The 18,229-nt window shown below is 35.6% G+C and overlaps 1 protein-coding gene across 30 annotated transcripts in view; it reads right to left on the bottom strand.

Annotated features, from left to right (window-relative positions):
- Window positions 1-18,229, bottom strand: part of NCOR1 (nuclear receptor corepressor 1) — a 156,256-nt gene that overhangs the window by 91,148 nt on the left and 46,879 nt on the right. For 16 of the 30 annotated variants that reach the window (XM_087440338.1, XM_087440351.1, XM_087440348.1 and 13 more), the window contains exons 6-10: window positions 11,140-11,253; window positions 5,202-5,258; window positions 4,595-4,647; window positions 4,236-4,262; window positions 2,082-2,148 (exon numbers count right to left, since the gene is read on the bottom strand). In XM_087440338.1, the coding sequence (XP_087296464.1) occupies window positions 2,082-2,148; window positions 4,236-4,262; window positions 4,595-4,647; window positions 5,202-5,258; window positions 11,140-11,253 (318 nt within the window). The remainder of the gene's footprint in view (window positions 1-2,081; window positions 2,149-4,235; window positions 4,263-4,594; window positions 4,648-5,201; window positions 5,259-11,139; window positions 11,254-18,229) is intronic. The other 14 variants (XM_087440343.1, XM_087440361.1, XM_087440352.1 and 11 more) reach the window with 1 other exon arrangement.

Here is an 18,229-nt window from a genome sequence, read left to right as displayed (position 1 = left end):
TGCAACTATGACATACAACTATCTACTGGGGCTTTGGGGAAGAAAAAAAGGAGAAGAACTGGCAATAGATGTTAGCTCAGAGCCGGTCTTCCTCAGCAACAAGAGGAGGATTAGCATGGATGTTTGCTCAGGGCTGATCTCCCTCACACACACAAAAAATAATAATAATGCTATATAATAAACATTTTTGACAGTCTGGAAAAGGCAGAAATTGGTTGTACTTTATGATAAAAAAATCCAGTGAACTACACGAAACCAAGAATTAATGCTTTTAGAGAAATGAGTAATGTAGGATCTCGTTTTTTAAATAGAGAAGGAAAGAAAGAAGAACCCTCCATTATGGGCATAGAATTGTATACGTGTCGGAAAACACATGGATATAAAAAGGCATGGAAGGACTCGTGAGAAACTGTTAAAGTGGCATTAGAGAAGACAATATTATGTTCCTCACATTCCATACCACCTCCCCACGCCCACTTCTCAATCATTCTTTTCAACTCCTATGTGTCTTTTGTATCTTTCACTTTTTCTCCACCTCTACTGCTACATCCTCAGTCCAGGTCAACATCATCCCTCATCTAGATTACAGTAATAGCCTCCTAAACGTCTCCCACGCATTCTTAATGGTGTAGTCAAATGCAAAGTCTTAAAATACAAACCTGAACATTTCACTACCTCAGTTCAAACACTGAAAGATGCCCTCAGGATCTAATCCAAAGTCTCCTAGGTGACCTCCAGGACCGCGGACAATCTGGCCCTGGCTTCTTGTCCCTGGCTTCTTTCAGCAGCCTCATTTCTCACCGCACTCCCAGCTCAGTCTAAGCCCCAGCCATCTCTGAACCTGCTACCTCCCTCTACCTCCCAGACCTTCACTTAAGCTGCTCCCTCTGCTTGTCTAAGCTTCCAGGGTACTAGTTTTCCTGTGAAACTTTGCCTTCATGATTCATATCTGCATTAGCTGTCCCTCTTGTGCGCTCTCACAGTCATGTGTATGTCCTTTACCACAGTATGATCACAATACTATAACTGCCTGCTGACCTGTCTGCCTCCAGTTAACCTTAGGCTCCAGAAGGGCTAATATCACATGGCTATCATGCTCACCTTTGTAGAATAAACATGGGACAGAGTAAAGAGCCAATAAATATTTATTAAACAAATCAATGAACATATAAACTTTATAACTAAATACTCTGTGAAGTACGAAACAAAGTCGGTGCCTCTATGTTTTTATCACCAGATAGCAAATTTAGCAATTACCACAATTACAACAAAATTACTGGATAGAAAAAAAAAACTTTAGTTAATTTCTTTTAATACTTATATGTTCTTGGCAAAAATAAAAAATTCAAGACAAGTAATTTAAGATAGCATGCAAAGGACTCGACTGGCAAATTAGAATACCAGAAGTTATACATCAAATAAAAGCTGCTGACTCTCTCGAGCTTTACAATTCATTAAACTGCCAGGTCATTACATATAATACAAAGTTCATTTCCGATGTGAATTAAAGAACATCATTTATTTATTAGACAACTGAATTTAAATGAATCGGATCGTTTGTCTAAAATTAGTATGAACATATTACAAAAATAAGAATACTGGCATTATATTTTCTGTAGCTTAATTTCCATGAAGAGTATAACCACACAACTTTAGGACTGCAAGTCATATAATAAATATGAAAAACTATCTGAATTTGAAAGAACAGTAATGTCTAATCAACATAACCATAACTTACCCACATTTGTTTAAGGGTTAAGAGACTAAATGTAGATCATCCTATTTCTCTTTCATATTTTTTATAACTACTCACCATTTTTTTTTATTTTGGCTAGATGAAAATGTTATATATGGATGACCAAAGAAATTAATTTTATAATGATATTAAACATGAATTATGATATAAAAATGTTGCTAGAATTAGATTTATATTTAAGTCACATCTATAGTTACTTTCTAAATCAGTACCTTTTCTCAAATATAATCAAGAACCACTCTGATTAATAATGGGACAGTGAATGCCTAAATAAGCATGAATGGGAAAGTTGTACAAATTTCAGTTAACAAGGATAGGACCTCACCCTTTGTTTTCTTGCATGATTTCTTCTTTTAAAAAATAAAATGAGTTTTTTCCTCATCACCTGGTTTCTAGAAGAGAAAAATATGGTTGTATGACATTAAGAAAAAGCACAATTTAATAATGCATTCACTTTTTTTTTCAGAGACACTGAAAAACAAGCAAAGATCCCTTAAGAATATATGATGTAATCAAAGTTAATCTTAATTTTTTCACCCTGCAAAATAAGACTTTTACAATAATTAGAACTGTCTAAAATTCCTCCCGCTCCATAGCAAAACCTTATACAAATAGTTAATTTTAATTATTACATCCAATTATAAGACAAATATTATTTTCAAGTTATAATTACACAGTTATTGATTCTTCTTAAGAACTGTGGTAACATAAACATCTTTGTACACTCTTGGAGGAGAGGAGGTAGAAGAGAAGGAAAAGCTTTTAAAGTTACCTCTCTACCTCAGGTATGGTACTGACCTCCCTTCTATGAGAATGTATACCAGCATAGAAAGAGGTGACTTCTGCTTTAAACAGAAGATTTTCTTCAGTCACAGAAATGACACAATCCACTCTAAGAAGTAATGGAGGGCAATGTGACAAGACAAGAAGACGTCTCTTATATCTTAATGTAACAGTTTCACTTTTAAAATTTGAAGCATTGTGACCTTCAAAAACAATGACATGCAGGTTCAAATATAAATATTTATACCCCACCTACTTCCAGAAAGGATTTCAAGCTGATTATTCAAATATAAATACAAAGCCAAGGCAAGTAGAAGTAAGTTTTTGGATTATCTGCCACTCAGGACTAACAGTGACACTGGCTCCACTCAAATAAGCATGGACAATCAGGAGCTGGCTATATGGAAAAGTAGCCAAGAGATGAAAAGAATTATTAAAAGGTACATTTGCCATTTCATACAAAGCAAATGACGGTGATGAAAGAATAGCTACTGAACAATTCATATGGATGCATGCAGCTAAGTAAACGATATTTCACAAGGTGAGATACAGTGGAAGTGTTACCATAGATTCACTTTGTTCTAATTAAGTCATACGCAAAAGCAAATGACAATCAATAAATATAGTTTAAAATGTTTCCTAAGAACTTAAATGAAGAAGTTAGCCAGTCAGTAACCCATCTCAGGACAGGGTGCTGATAAGCATTGTAGTAGGCAATATAGATAACATGAAATAAATCAGACAGAGCTGTTCTCCAGCTAATACTGGGGGTAAAAAGACAGAACACAAACATAACTGAAGCTTTGTGAAAAAAAAATCATTAAAAGTAGCCAACTAGATTTTATCTGCTATTCTCCTTTCAAAAAATGTTAAAACAGCTAAACAGTTCCAAAACAAGGCATATTTTATATGAGTTTTGCCTAACCTACTTTTAAGGGTTGTCAAGACCATAGTAGCATCTCACAGAAAAATTCTAAGTATACGACTTTTATTATGAACCACTTAACAAAAGTTAAAATTATTCAAATTTCAATTTTTTTCATGCATACTACCATGCAAATTATATTTGCCACCAGTTCTGCAAAGTAGTAAACTATTGCACATACTCTCAGTAAGAAATCTTTTAAAAAGAAAAAAAAAAAAAATATATATATATATATATAGATATAAATAGCAATGTGCTCATTAGTAACTGTACTAGTAAATAATTATAATGTTCTGGCTATAGTTAATAAAACATAAAGTAAAAATATCACATTTTTGTTACAAACTAAGAATAATTCACCTAAAATTCTCTTCAAGTATGATAATTTAAAAAAAAAGATACCTATCTAGCTTCCTCTCTTACTTCAATCAGATCAAGAAATTAGGTTTTCTTTTCTTTTATTTTCTTGTTCCAGAATCTGCATCCATAAAGGCCTGGTATCTAGGATGAGCAAGGCTAAGCAAACTACATTCTGGAGCAGTCTCCTCACCAACGTGAGATGACTGAGCGCTTCCAAGGCACCAGGACATTAAATGGCAGAAGGGTCTACAAATACCGTCATTAGCAAGAGTCATGGAAGGGATTTCCCTAGAATAGGATTTTGAATAATGATAAAATGATCCGTGGCACTTCTACTTTGCAATGGCAGATGTGGCTTGGTGGGGGACGGTGTCATCACTAGTCTTAAATGAAAAAGCTTCATTATCTTACTTCATCATGCGCCTTGCAGGTACTCCACTGAAAAAAAGACAAAACAGGAGGCAAAAAATTCAAGCCTCAAGGTAAGCCATTTCAATGTTAAGTATCCACCTTTTTACTAGCAGATTATAAAACCAGCTAGTTTTATGCAATAATTTATTTCATTTTTTGGCCTCGGAAACTCAAAGCTGTTACCCCAACCCCCAAGAAGCCAGAGGAAGATAACATATAGTAAAACAACAGTAAATTACACAAATCTAAAACACACCTACACTATATTATAATAATATGTCAGCAGATAAAATAAAAATGATCTCTTTATAGAATATATGGTCTTTAACTGAAGAACTCCAAAGATGATAAATACTTACGTCTTGATGTTCTCATGGTACACCTTAGTATCTGATGGCTGGTTATAGAGTGGCTATAAAATAAAATATTTACATATAAAATGTTGTACATAAGTCTATGAAAAGACAAAGAAACAATTTATATTTTAATGTAAGCCTAGGTAAAGAACTAACGGATCTACACAATACACGCCCTACCAAAAATTCCACACTTTTGGGTTCCTTGCATAATCCTGTTTACCCCATCTCCTAACAATGCCACTCCTGTAAGAAAGTTTATAAATCCATTGTATCTCATAATAAATACATTTATTCATAGGTTTTTAATTTCAAAGGCAAAAGAAGATTAAGCACGGTCATCATCCTAACTGTGATTCAAAGAACTTTCTATTTCTGTTCTTACTTCTCCCTCCTTCTACCTGGAGTGATTAAATGGCTGTTCAGGCAAAAACAAGTTCAGGATAATGCTTCTGCAAAGGTAACTATGTTTGTGCACCATTATTTTAAACTTTATCACTAACTTACTGCCCAGCTACCTCCCAAAATAAACAGATTGTATTCCAACTTATTCCAAGAAAAATTACTACAGAAAAAGCACTAGAAATGAAAAAAGAAATTTCTTACTTACCAGTTCAACTTTTGGGCCAAGGCCTTCAAATATTTTATGAGCTTCTTCTGCTTTTTTCTACAGATAAAGACAGTATCATATTGTATAATTAAAAGATTACATCACCTAAGTGCAAAGTCAATTTAATAATTTTACCTAAAGACTACAGTTGAATTTATCCTTATTTCCAAATATTCTTCTTTCATATGATAGGCTGAAATATTTTCTAATTTTATTTTCATAGCTTCCTCACCAAATTCAGTCAAAGCTTAACATTTGTACTGAAAGCAACACCTAAAGAATTGGTACGTTCTTAAAAGCAAACAGATATTAAACAGCAAACAGATTCTAGGGAGAGGGAACAGAGATCCACTATTAGAAACGAATCCCTCAAACATTCTAAATACTTCAACTCAAAATGACCTTAATAAAAATTAAAAAACATAAAATATCATGAAGTTGCCAATCTTTAGTGGGCTAACAAGCCAAATTGATCCCTTTGAAGAAAAGCTTATAACAAACTTATTTTCTAGTTACAAGAAAATCTTAGCAATAACCAAACAACAGAGGAAACAACTAGTTTGAATTACTCAAAAGTGTTCAGTAGTAGATAAACATTGAATTATATATTTTCTACATTCCACTTTCACAAGTAAAATAATCTAGACCAAAGTGCATCTAACAGAAATCTTCCTTTAATAGACAAATGAAATATAACAAAACTCAATACTAGGGCCGGCCCCGTGGCTTAGCGGTTAAGTGCGTGCGCTCTGCTACTGGCGGCCCAGGTTCGGATCCCAGGCACGCACCGATGCACTGCTTCTCCGGCCATGCTGAGGCCGCGTCCCACATATAGCAACTAGAAGGACGTGCAACTATGACATACAACTATCTACTGGGGCTTTGGGGGGAGAAAAAAAAAAGGAGGAGGATTGGCCATAGATGTTAGCTCAGAGCCAGTCTTCCTCAGCAAAAACAGGAGGGTTAGCATGGATGTTAGCTCAGGGCTGATCTTCCTCACAAAATAAAAACCTCAATACTAAAGATGTTTAAACTGGAATTATATGACTAGCAAATGTGTCAGTGGTTCTCAAATCTCCTGCTCCCAATCATTCTCATTAGTAACAGTGGCTCACTGCCTGCTGCAGACTCCCACCTCAATGCATTTGTGGCTGGGAAACTCTCCAGGGCTTCTGATATGACACACAAATGGGAATGGATATCAACCAGTATTCCCCAAGTGTAAAGACATTCCCTTAACATTCTCCTTTTCACCTCATTTATTAATCACAATCCATCAGTCAAATATTTATTTAAGCATATATTATATGAAAAGAACTATGTTTCACTACCACAGGAAGCACAAATTAGTGTAATGTACTTTCTAAACTCCAAGAAACTTAAAATGTTCAGATGAGAAATAAACATAAAAACGTCAAATACAAAACTATAAAAACCCATTAAATTTGCACAGCAAATCCTATTTCTGTAAATAGTTTTAAGGCAGGATTTGTCAACGCTGGTACTATTAACATCTTGGGCCAGATATCTCTTTGTTGTGGGGGCTTTCCTATGCATTGTAGAATATTTAGCAGTAACCTTGGCCTCTGCCCACTAGATGACAGTAGCACTCCACCCCTCTCCCAAGTTATGACAATCAAAAAGGTCTCCAGTTGAGAACAACTGTTCTAAGGTAACTTAATCTCAAGAAGCCAAAATATAATTATCACTGTAGTCAAATTTATTAGCTTTAGGCATACAGTCATGCACTGCACAATGACATTTCAATCAACGACGGACTACACACGCCTAGGTATGTAGTAGGCTATACCATCTAGGTTTGTGTAAGTACACTCTACGATGTTTGCACAATGACAAAATTGCCCAGCAATGCGTATCTCAGAACATATCCCCGTCGTTAATTGACGCATGGCTCTATATTAAATAACATACAAATACAGTCAGCCCTCCATATCTGTGGGTTCCACACGCGTGCAATCAACCAACTGCAGATCACAAGGCCTACAATGGCTGCATCTGTACTGAACATATACAGACTTTTTTCTCTTGTCATTATTTCCCAAACAATACATTGTAACAACTTTTTACACGGCATTTACGCTCTATTAGGTGTTACAAGTAATCTAGAGATGATTTAAAGTATATGAGAGGATGTGCATAGGTTATGCAACTACTACACCATTTTATATACGGGACTTGAGCATCGTGGATTTTGATATCCATCAGGGGGTCCTGGAACCAATCCTCCGCAGATACTGAGGGATGACTGTAACATCATCACAGATGATAAATTGGGAAATATCTAGCACCTGCAACTCTTTCTAGACTCAACAGTTTTTAAATTTGCTTTCTCAAGGCTTTATATTAGAGTCTATACCAAGAACAGGAAGGCTCAGTGAAATTGTACACAAATAATACTGAGAAACAAAGAAGTAAAATTATATTATGGCAAATATTTACTAGTATCCTATTATATAGAGACACTAACTTTTTCAGGGTTAATTTTAAAGGCTGATATTTAAGATGTTTGCAGACATCTTAAGATTTAAGTTTTGCAAAGTTTTATTAAATATTTGACTTCGTGTTGGCTTGATTGCTAAGAACAGATTAACCTATCAATAGCTTGGAAGAAAAAAAATTTAATTTAAAACCTTCACTTTTCCATATTATAATTTTTATTCTAAGTCTACAGATAGAATTAATTAATTCCTCAAACATATGTTGAGTATGTTCTATGTGCCAGGAATTTGCTAGACATTAAGAAAACAATGAATAGATAGCCCTTCCTGGTGTAGGAGGATAAGGGATCTTGAAAGGCTTCACAGGGAAAATGATACTTGAGCTGTGTTGTGAAGCTCAAGTGCACTCGACAGACAAGACAAGACAAGAGAGTGGAACGCCTGAAGGCAGGGGCAACGCCATGAGGTAAAGGTATTAACAATTTCAAGGGAACATTCAAAATCTTTTCTGGTAGGATATGACTAAGAAAGGAGTATCGGGCCAAGGGCCAGGCAGGTAGGGACGTAAGCATAAAAAGTTTGGGCTATTCTGTAGAAAGTGGGAAATCATCAAAAGGTTTTATCTGAACAATCACACAAGGGGGACTCAAATATGAAGGATGGGTTAGAAAGGAAAAAGACTGAAGAAAGGAAACTCAATATCTGTGCAACAGATGAGGGCTACTGCTAAAGGAGAAAGACAGAAGTGATTAATCAGACTAATACTTAGGAGGTAGGGCTGATGCTCTTCACTGATTAACTAAATCTACAGAGTGGCAAAGACGGAAACGGATAATTCCTAGGACACTGGCCTAGGAAAGCAGAGGTTGTCGGCACTAAGTATACTCTCCACTGTCAATCCCTTTCTTTCCTATGGTGTCACATTAACTTGCAAATCATTCAATCAAAACATAAACAAGATGTTTTTGAAAACTACACTTATATACCCCGTTTTCTATATGTATTATAATTGTGAAATTAGAGGATTTACAAATATTTTTGGAACCTACAACTGGGAAGGGTAACAGCAAATTGAACTGTTAAAAACAGTCCAGGAGAAGATCTGTTTATAGAGACTAAATGAATCTTAGTCTGAAGTTTAAATATGAGGCAAGGCAACTTTCCTCTCAGGAAGTCAACTTTAAAATTAACAGCCACTTTTGGGTAGTCGTCTTCTTCCCACTAACTTTCTAAATAAAAAAAACATGGCTTATAGAAGATAGAGGCCCCCATCTCTTAAGCCACATTTGGCTTAATTCCCAATCAATGTAGACTGCTGCCAAACAAGAGGGAGATGGACTCTTGTCACGCCCATCTCTCCTTATCTATGGTGTCAAAACAGATAAGGTCATTCATTAAAGAAAGCTAAAGAGGCAGTGAAGGTCTTCCAGAAGGCAGCACGGTGAGGCAGAAAAAGCATTGGAGAATGAGTAGTGAGAAAGCCTGTGTCTAGCCCATCTGTGCTCTCATCGCTTGCCCTCCAGGAACCTCTGCTACAATTTTATGACTGCACAAGTACCACACAGCAGACGACTAGTAGCAGGGTATACAAAAAGACTATATTTTTAAAAAGATGATTTCTACAGTTACTGTGAGTTTACAATAATCTTCACTGTAAGTCTAATATTAAGACAGATTTCAGGTTTGGTTGTTCTGTTCTTCACAGAACGCACAACAAATTGCATATGTAAATACTAAAATGAAAAGAAGAGGTCTGGAAGGAGTTTTCGGTTTTGTTGATGGGCATCAATAAACATTTACTATACTAATTAATGAAAACATATATATACAAAAATTAAACACAAAGGAAACTCTCTATCAGATCTTAATCAATAGTTTTCAGTCCTCACATTCTAGTCAGGCAACCACAGAGTTCACTAATATTGGAACTGTTTATTAAGCCTGTAAGACAAGGCTAATTAAGAAATTCAACCAATTAATAAATATCATTAAATTCAATTTATTTGAAGATTAATTTATATTAAGAAAGAAGTCAACATTTTATTTTATAAGATTCTTTTCCACTGTTATCAGCTCTAATCCCTATTTATTCCTGATGTCACAAACTGGCCATGAAGCCCATCAGCCCACATAAATGCAGGAAATTTCACATAAAACTCCACGTTCCTGGCTTCTCTTAAATGAGGGGGCACCTGTTTCGACTGTGGGCCACATCCCTGCACGACCATGGAGTCACTGCCCCTCTATGCACGCCATGAGACAGTCCTCATCACTTGCTTCCCTTAGTGCCCTTCACCCTCATTGGATAGATCTTCATGTAGATTGTTCTGTCCATTCCATTAATTGGACTAATTTTGAACCCAGCCAAGAAAATAATATTAATTGCTCACATTTTTACCTGCCCATGACACTTACCATTATCTTAAGTATTATATATCTGATGACTTTCAGTTATCTATCTATATACACTCATACAAGTATATCCGAGTCTAAGATCATTCCTACAAATGTTTATTTAATGACTAATTCACAGTTGTTTTTCCTAAGAACAAGTTCCTTTAGGATCTGGGCTATTATAAAGTCATAGGCTGCCTGTGTAAGATGTACTGATTCTTACAACTCCACTCACTACAAAGCAAATAAATTGAAACACCAATTCTAATTTCTATCTTATGATCGTCTTTAGCTAACAAGCCTATTCTCTCCCATAGTACTATAAGCACATTATTCTCTTGGGGACTGGGGACTTCTGGAAGCCCAGTGTTAAGCAGCTCTGTTGGAAAGTTTTCTTTGTATTAAGGTGAAATCAGTTTCCCTTTAACTGCTAGTTCCTGGGTTCAATTCCAGCCAAACACTAACTTTGACATCACAAAATTATTCATAGAATTGAGGCCTGGCTTTCCTAAATCCATGGACGCTTTTAATTATGAGTATGAAACAAGAAATTGTTTTAATAAACCTAAAAAAACCAAAGTCCACCTAAAGGTCAATGGTTTCACACTTTATAACTAAGATTCAAACCATAGCCCAGCTATCAATTCTGAAGCTGATAATGTAAGTTGTTTCCACATCCAATGACCCATCTCGATTAGAATGCTATGAGTATTTGGCATTAAATGTCCTTATAAAATGAAAAACTATCAAACGGCTGTTTTGTATTACGTGCTACAAACTTGCTTGTCAGTATTTATATAACAGGAGAGAGACTCAGCTGATAAAATAATACTCATTAAATAATATTTATACAATATAAGATATAAATGAAATATTAAATAATTTAAGACACAACTGTCAACTTTTCTTCAATCTATAAGGAAAAAACATGAAGCTTCAGTCAATCAAAGTTTAAGAACATTAAAAATTATAACAGAAATCAGGTTTTAACACAATTAACATCTCCACAGAACACACTGATAACTAGAAAAGGCACAGTAAAGTGGTTTTAAAGGCCTGTGTCATCAGAAATGGCATGGGCTTACCCGATTCTCATCATAAATAATTTGGACAATACTGCGGTGCTTCTGCTCCACAGGAGGAGGGGACACAGGTTTCTCAGGCTCAGGGGGTTTAGCTGCTTCTTCTTCAAGCTGTTGCTAAGAGACCCAGAAAGGAAGAGTCAGGCATCTGGTGCGCGTCACCCCCACCAGTAATTAATCAGCAGAGAAAACACATGCTACTGAGCAATGCTTTGTTGATTCTATAGAGCAATCATTTAATCTACCAGGGTCTAATGGATCCAAGGGCTCTAACCAATCCAATCAGATTTATTTTGACTAGTAACTAAACAACATAAATCATCATTAGACAGACAAATCCTTTTATATTTTAATTCTGATAAATTTAAAGCAAAATAATAAGAGAAACTAAACATATGAAGGTATCCCATGTATCTCTATCACAATGACCTTTTGTGGCACTGGAAAAACACTTTTATATGTTATACATACACAGTATGTGTTAATGTCTGGTGGGGGGAGTATGGTAGAACAGCATGTAAGAATTAATTCTTAACTCCACACAGCATCAAGCTCCCCTCAAACACTCCCTACCCCTGCCCTGCTAATCTTTATATTTGTAGTCAAGAGGCACTGGCAAAACCACAAGAATAGGGACTGCTGATGTGTGCAATTACAAAGCAGAAAGCTATCTGTATTGCTCTGCCTGGGTTTCAGCTTAGCGTCACTCTTTACAAGTGGTGTGATCCTACAACCCTTTCTAGGACCTTACCTCAATCTTGAACAAGTATATAACCACTCATATGTAAAGTAGGAATATTAATCCTACCTATCACAGAGCCTTTTGAGAAGATTATCTACAAATGTTTAGTAAAGGGCTGGCCCGGTGGCGCAAGCAGTTAAGGGCGCGCATTCCACAGTGGCGGCATCCCATATAAAGTGGAGGAAGATGCGCACGCGTGTTAGCCCAGGGCCAGTCATCCTCAGCGAAAAAAGAGGAGGATTGCCAGATGTTAGCACAGGGCTGATCTTCCTCACACACACACAAAAAAATGTTTAGTAAATACTACATACAATTATTAATGAAGTAAAGCAGGGACTTTGCTTGGTTCACTGCTTTTTTTTTTCAGCACCTAAACTGGTGCCTGATACCTAGTAAATGCTCAACAGAGAGCAACATGAATATAGTATAAGTTCACTGTCTAAGATAATAAAAAAGATATTAGGGAAAGATGTTAAGTCTACTAAGAGCCTTGAGGAAAAATTATCTATACTACTAATATGACTGATAGTCAAGGCTCCTAGTGATATAAATCAGACCAAACCCAAATGAAAGGATAAAAATCCTCCAGGGGAGAAGCTCAAGGACCACTTCCATTTGGGAATTGAAAGTACTCTTGCAGTCTGCTATCTGTACAAGCAAAAGACAGATATTTGGAGTTGTGAGTTCATCTTTATGGGAATAAATTCTTCAACCATGCCCTTTCTGTCCCTTGCCCAGAGGGCCTTCTTTTACAATCCCTGTGAAGTAGTTGTAGAGAAAGAAATAAACAAGCTTCAGGAAATCACATTTTGTTCTTAGTACCTAAGTAGTCCTGGGACAAAACCATTGTAACAGAAAGACTAAAAAAATAAAAGAGGCCGGCAAGGTGGCGTAACAGTTGAGTTTGCACGCTCCCACACAGAAGAGCTACAACTCTACAACTATGATACACAACTACGTACTGAGGCTTTGGGGAGAAAAAAGAAAAAAGAGGAAGATTGGCAACAGATGTTAGCGCAGGGCCAATCTTCCTCAAAAAATAAAAAAATTAAATAATACAAACTTTCCTCACCTATTTGTTCTTTTACATTAACAGCAAATAATTAAACAAATTTAGTTGTAATTTTTATTGAAATTGTATAAAACATATCAATTAACATTGGATTAGCACACATTATTTAACACTATATTTCTATCCAACTACAGTATATTTATTTACTCAAGTTGTCTTTTATATTCCTCAGTAAAATCTGGAGCTCCCGTATATCTCATGACGATCATATTTTCCATTATTTTTAATTACTATAATGGGTTAGTGTTATTGAGCACTTACTATGTGCCATGTATTATATAATATAGCCATTATCCCAACTCATACAACAACCACATGACTTAGTGTGATTAGTAATATTATTACCATTTTACAAGTGAAGAAACTAAAGAAAAGACAGGATCAGACCAGACCAACACCAACCTAGCAGAACAGACCCACTAAGACTTAAAAGAACTGTCAGGCATATTATTATAAATTTAATATGATCTGGGGCCGGCCTGGTGGCGCAGGCGGTTAAGTGCACACGCTCCGCTGCGGCAGCCCGGGGTTCCCCAGTTCGGATTCCGGGTGCGCAGCAACGTACCACTTGTCAAGCCACGCTGTGGCGGCATCCCATATAAAGTGGAGGAAGATGGGCATGGATGTTAGCCCAGGGCCAGTCTTCCTCAGCAAAAAGAGGAAGACTGGCAGATGTTAGCTCAGGGCCAATCTTCCTCACCAAAAAAAGAAAAAAAAAATTAATATGATTCAATAAGTAAAGCAAGGGTCAACATATTTAAAAAAAAAACAAGCAAGGGAATCTTAAATGACCGAGAAGATTTAAAAATGAGCCAAGTAGAAATTCCAGCAATAAAAACATAATTATTGAAATAGTTAATACATATTTGACAGCAGATTAGATATAACTAAAAAGAGAAATGAAAACTAAAAGGCAAGGACAAAGAAATTGCCTACAAGGAAGCCCAAAGAAGCAAAAAACGGGAAAGAAAAGCAATTAAAAGACATGGAAAACAAGAGTGATGTTAAATCTAACAGGAATTTCAGAAGGAGAAAACAAAGAAACTGTAGGAAAGCGTTTTGTAAAAAAGATAGTGGCTTGGAATTTTCCAGAGCTGATGAAAAACTCTACCACATTCAGGAGGCCCAATGAGTCTCAAGCTGGATAGATTAAAACAAAAGAAAGAAAGAAAACCCAATCCTAAATATGTCAGTAAAAGCAACAGCACCTACAGAAAAAGATATTGAAAGCAGCCAGAGAGAAAATTCAGACTACCCACAAAAGAATAAAAATTAGACTAAGAGCTGATATGTCTTAACAATGGAAGCCAGGAGACAGTGTACCAACAGAAAACAGAGAAAAAAAGCCACTGACCAAATAAAAGTATCTTTCAATAAACAGGCATAAATAAACGGCAACATTTAAGTCATAAAAACAAAACAAATACTGAATTTGCCAACTAACAGATTCCCACTCAAGCAAATTCTAAAGGATGCTCTTCAAGCAGAAGCATGTACCCCAAATGGAAGATCTGTGTCGCAAGATGAGCAAGTCAGATGACAAACACGTGGGTAAACCTAAATGAACACTGATTATATACAATAATGGCTTTGGCAGTTTAAAAAAGCACTAAAATATATGACAATAGCATACGAGCTGGGAGGAAAGAGAAAGAAATCAAGAAGTTCTATGCCCTCATACTACTAAAGAAGATGGTTAATGGGACCAGCCCAGTGGCACAGTGGTTAAGTTCACATGCTCCACTTTGGCAGACGGGGTTTGCAGGTTCGGATCCCAGGTGCGGACCTATGCACTGCTCATCAAGCCATGCTGCCCTGGCATCCCATATATAAAGTAGAGGAAGATAGGCACGGATGTCAGCTCAGCGACAATCTTTCTCAAGCAAAAAGAGGAGGATTGGCAACGGATATTAGCTCAGGGCCAATCTTCCTCACCAAAAGAAAAAAAAGAAGAAGAAGATGGTTAAAATACTAATTAGTTTTAGGCTTCAAGTTAAATAGGCTGTTAAAAGGTCTGGGGAAACCACTACAAACAAAGAAATAGTATACAAAATTCAAAGTATTGGGACAGGAAAAAGTAAACAAGACAAATAATCTAAAATAAGGATTGGAAAAAACAAACAAGAATACCAACATCAGCATAAGAAAGATAGGACAAATAGAAAGCATAAAATAGAACAGTTAAAAATAATTGAGATATTACCAATCATCATAGTCAGTTTAAAAGAAATACATTATCCTGTGTAAAGACAGCTTGTCAGACTGGATAAAAAACAAAACCCAGCAATACACCTGTATAAGTGATATGCCTTAAATATAAGAGCACAGAAAGCAAAAGGAAGGAAAAAGATAAACTAACCAATATCAATCAAAAGAATGCTGATCTAATTACATCAATATCAGGCAAAACAGACCTAATGGTAAAAAGCATTACAAGAGATAGAATGCTATTACCTTATAATAGAAGGTTTCATTGACCAGAAAAATATGAATCATAAACTTGTATTCACCTAAAATAACAGTCTCAAAATACACAAGATAAAAATCGAGAAGTGGGGGCCGGCCCCATGGTTTGGCGGTTGAGTGCGCGCACTCCGCTGCTGGCGGCCCGGGTTCGGATCCCGGGCGCTTCTCTGGCCATGCTGAGGCCGTGTCCCACATACAGCAACTAGAAGGATGTGCAGCTATGACATACAACTATCTACTGGGGCTTTGGGGGAAAAGAATAAATAAATAAAAAAAAAAAATTGAGAAGTGGGAGAAAATATCTGCAAATCATACATCTGATAAGGGGTTAATATCCAAAATATATAAAGAACTCACACAACTCAACAGCAAAAAACCAAACAATCTGATTAAAAAATGGGCAGAGGACCTGAATAGGCATTCTTCCAAAGAAGACATACAGGTGGCGAACAGGTACATGAAAAGATGCTCAAGATCACTAATCATCAGGGAAATGCAAATCAAAACTACAATAAGATATCACCTCACACCTGTTAGAATGGCTAATATCAAAAAGACAAGAAATAACAAGTGTTGGAGAGGATGTGGAGAAAAGGAGAAAGGGGAACACTCATGCACTGTTAGTGGGAATATAAATTGGTGCAGCCACTATGGAAAATAGCATGAAGGTTCCTCAAAAAATTAAACACAGAACTACCATATGATCCAGCAATTCCACTTCTGGGTATTTATCTAAAGAAAATGAAAACACTAACTCGAAAAGACACATGCACTCCCCATGTTCATTGCAGCATTATTTACAACAGCCAAGACATGGAAACAATCTAAGTTTCCATGGACGGATGAATGGATAAAACAATGTGGTGTATATATGCAATGGAATATTATTCAGCCATAAAAAAAAAAAATGAAATCTTGCTGTTTGCAACAATATGGATGGACCTTGAGGGCATTATGCTAGATGAAATAAGTCTGACAGAGAAAGACAAATACCATATGATCTCACTTATATGTGGAATCTAAAAAAACAAAACAGAACAAAATACTAAGCTCATAGATGCAGAAAACAGACTGGTTGTTTCCAGAGGCAGGGGGCTGGGGGGAGGGGGTGGTGTTGGGTGAAGGGAGTCAAAAGGTACAAACTTTCCAATTATGAAATAAATACATCATGGGGACGTAATGTATAACATGGTTACTGTAGTTAAAAATACTGTATTGCATATTTGAAAGTTACTAAGAGAGTAGACTTTAGAAGTTCTCATTACAAGAAAAAAAATTCTGTAACTATGTACAGTAGTGATCACTTCACAACATATACAAATATCTAACCATTTCACAACATACACAAATATCTAACCATTATGTTGTACACCTGAAACTAATATAATGTTGTATGTCAATTATACCTCAATTTTTTAAAAAATTGAGTACTAAGAGAGACAAATCCAAAATCACAGTGGTTAACTGATAAGTTTCAGACAAAAACGACACAAGACAGAGATGATTTTTAAAAGTAAAAAATACACATTCTTCTCAAGTATGTCCAGAGTATTTTTATGAAATCTGATAAACATACTAGGCCAAAATTCAATAACCAAAAATTGCAAAAGACTAGGTATTAGAGACCATACTCTCTGGCCACAATAAAGGTAGAAATCAAATAACCAAAAATAGTCAAGAAAAAATTATACACCTAGAAATTAAAAAAAACACTTCTAATTGATACAGGGGTCAAAAAAGAAACGACAACAGATAATAAAAAGTATCACAAATTAAAACTTGTTGAATGAAGCTAATGTAGTGAGAGAGAGAAGCAGAGAGGGAAAAAAGGAAAAAAAAACTAAAAAATTAATGTGTTAAGAAGTTATAAAAGAAGAGAATTAAGCGAAAGAAAGGAAGTAAGAAGCAGAAACTTATGATACAGAAGATACAATTATATTCCAAAAAATGAGGGAAAAAAATTATCTCCAGAAGAAATAGAACTGAATTAAAAAAAAAAAAAAGTTGAATCACTAATTTTAAAAATCTCTCACACTCAAAAAAGACCCACTAGAAGTCCAGCTGCTTTTACCAAGTTCTATCAAACACTCAAGGAACAAATAATTACAATCTTACTCAAACTATTTCAGAGTTTAGAAAAGTTATAATATTAGCATGATGTTACCAAACCAGACAAGAATAGTACAAGAAAAGAAAATCACAGGCTAACCTCTCTCACAAATAAGAACATACAAAAACCCCAAAACAAACATTGTTAAAGCAAATCCAGCAACTTATAAAACATAGATAATACATCATGACTAAGTTAAACCCAGAAATCCACAGGTGATTTAACACTAGAAAAATAATTATTATAGTTCATTATATTAATATATTAAAGGATAAAAATTATATGATCAGCAAACTTATGCAGAAAAAGCATTTGATAAAATTCAACATCTCTTCATGATTCAAACTCTTAGCACATTAGAATAGAAGGGAATTTCCCGACCTGATGAAGGATGTCTATAGAAACTGACATAATCATTGGTAAAAAGTGAAAGGCATTCCTTTAAAAGCAGAAAACAACAAAATAATCACTTTTGACATGTGTTGCACTCTTAACCAGATGGCAATAGAAACGGAAAAGGTTTAAGAACTGGAAAGGAAGAAGCAAAACTGTCATTTTTTTTACTGTTGATATGACCATGACCTACATAGAAAACCCAAAAGAATCTACAAATAAGTAATTAGCATGAAAAGGCTAATTTAGGGATGTTGCTGATCTCTATGTTAAAAAAAAATAATCGGGGGCTGGCCCCGTGGCATAGTGG

Source organism: Ceratotherium simum, chromosome 16, assembly GCF_057802395.1.
Source record: "Ceratotherium simum simum isolate JZ-2026a chromosome 16, ASM5780239v1, whole genome shotgun sequence".
In the NCBI taxonomy this organism is placed as follows: domain Eukaryota; kingdom Metazoa; phylum Chordata; class Mammalia; order Perissodactyla; family Rhinocerotidae; genus Ceratotherium; species Ceratotherium simum.
This window is presented reverse-complemented; position numbering and strand designations above follow the sequence as displayed.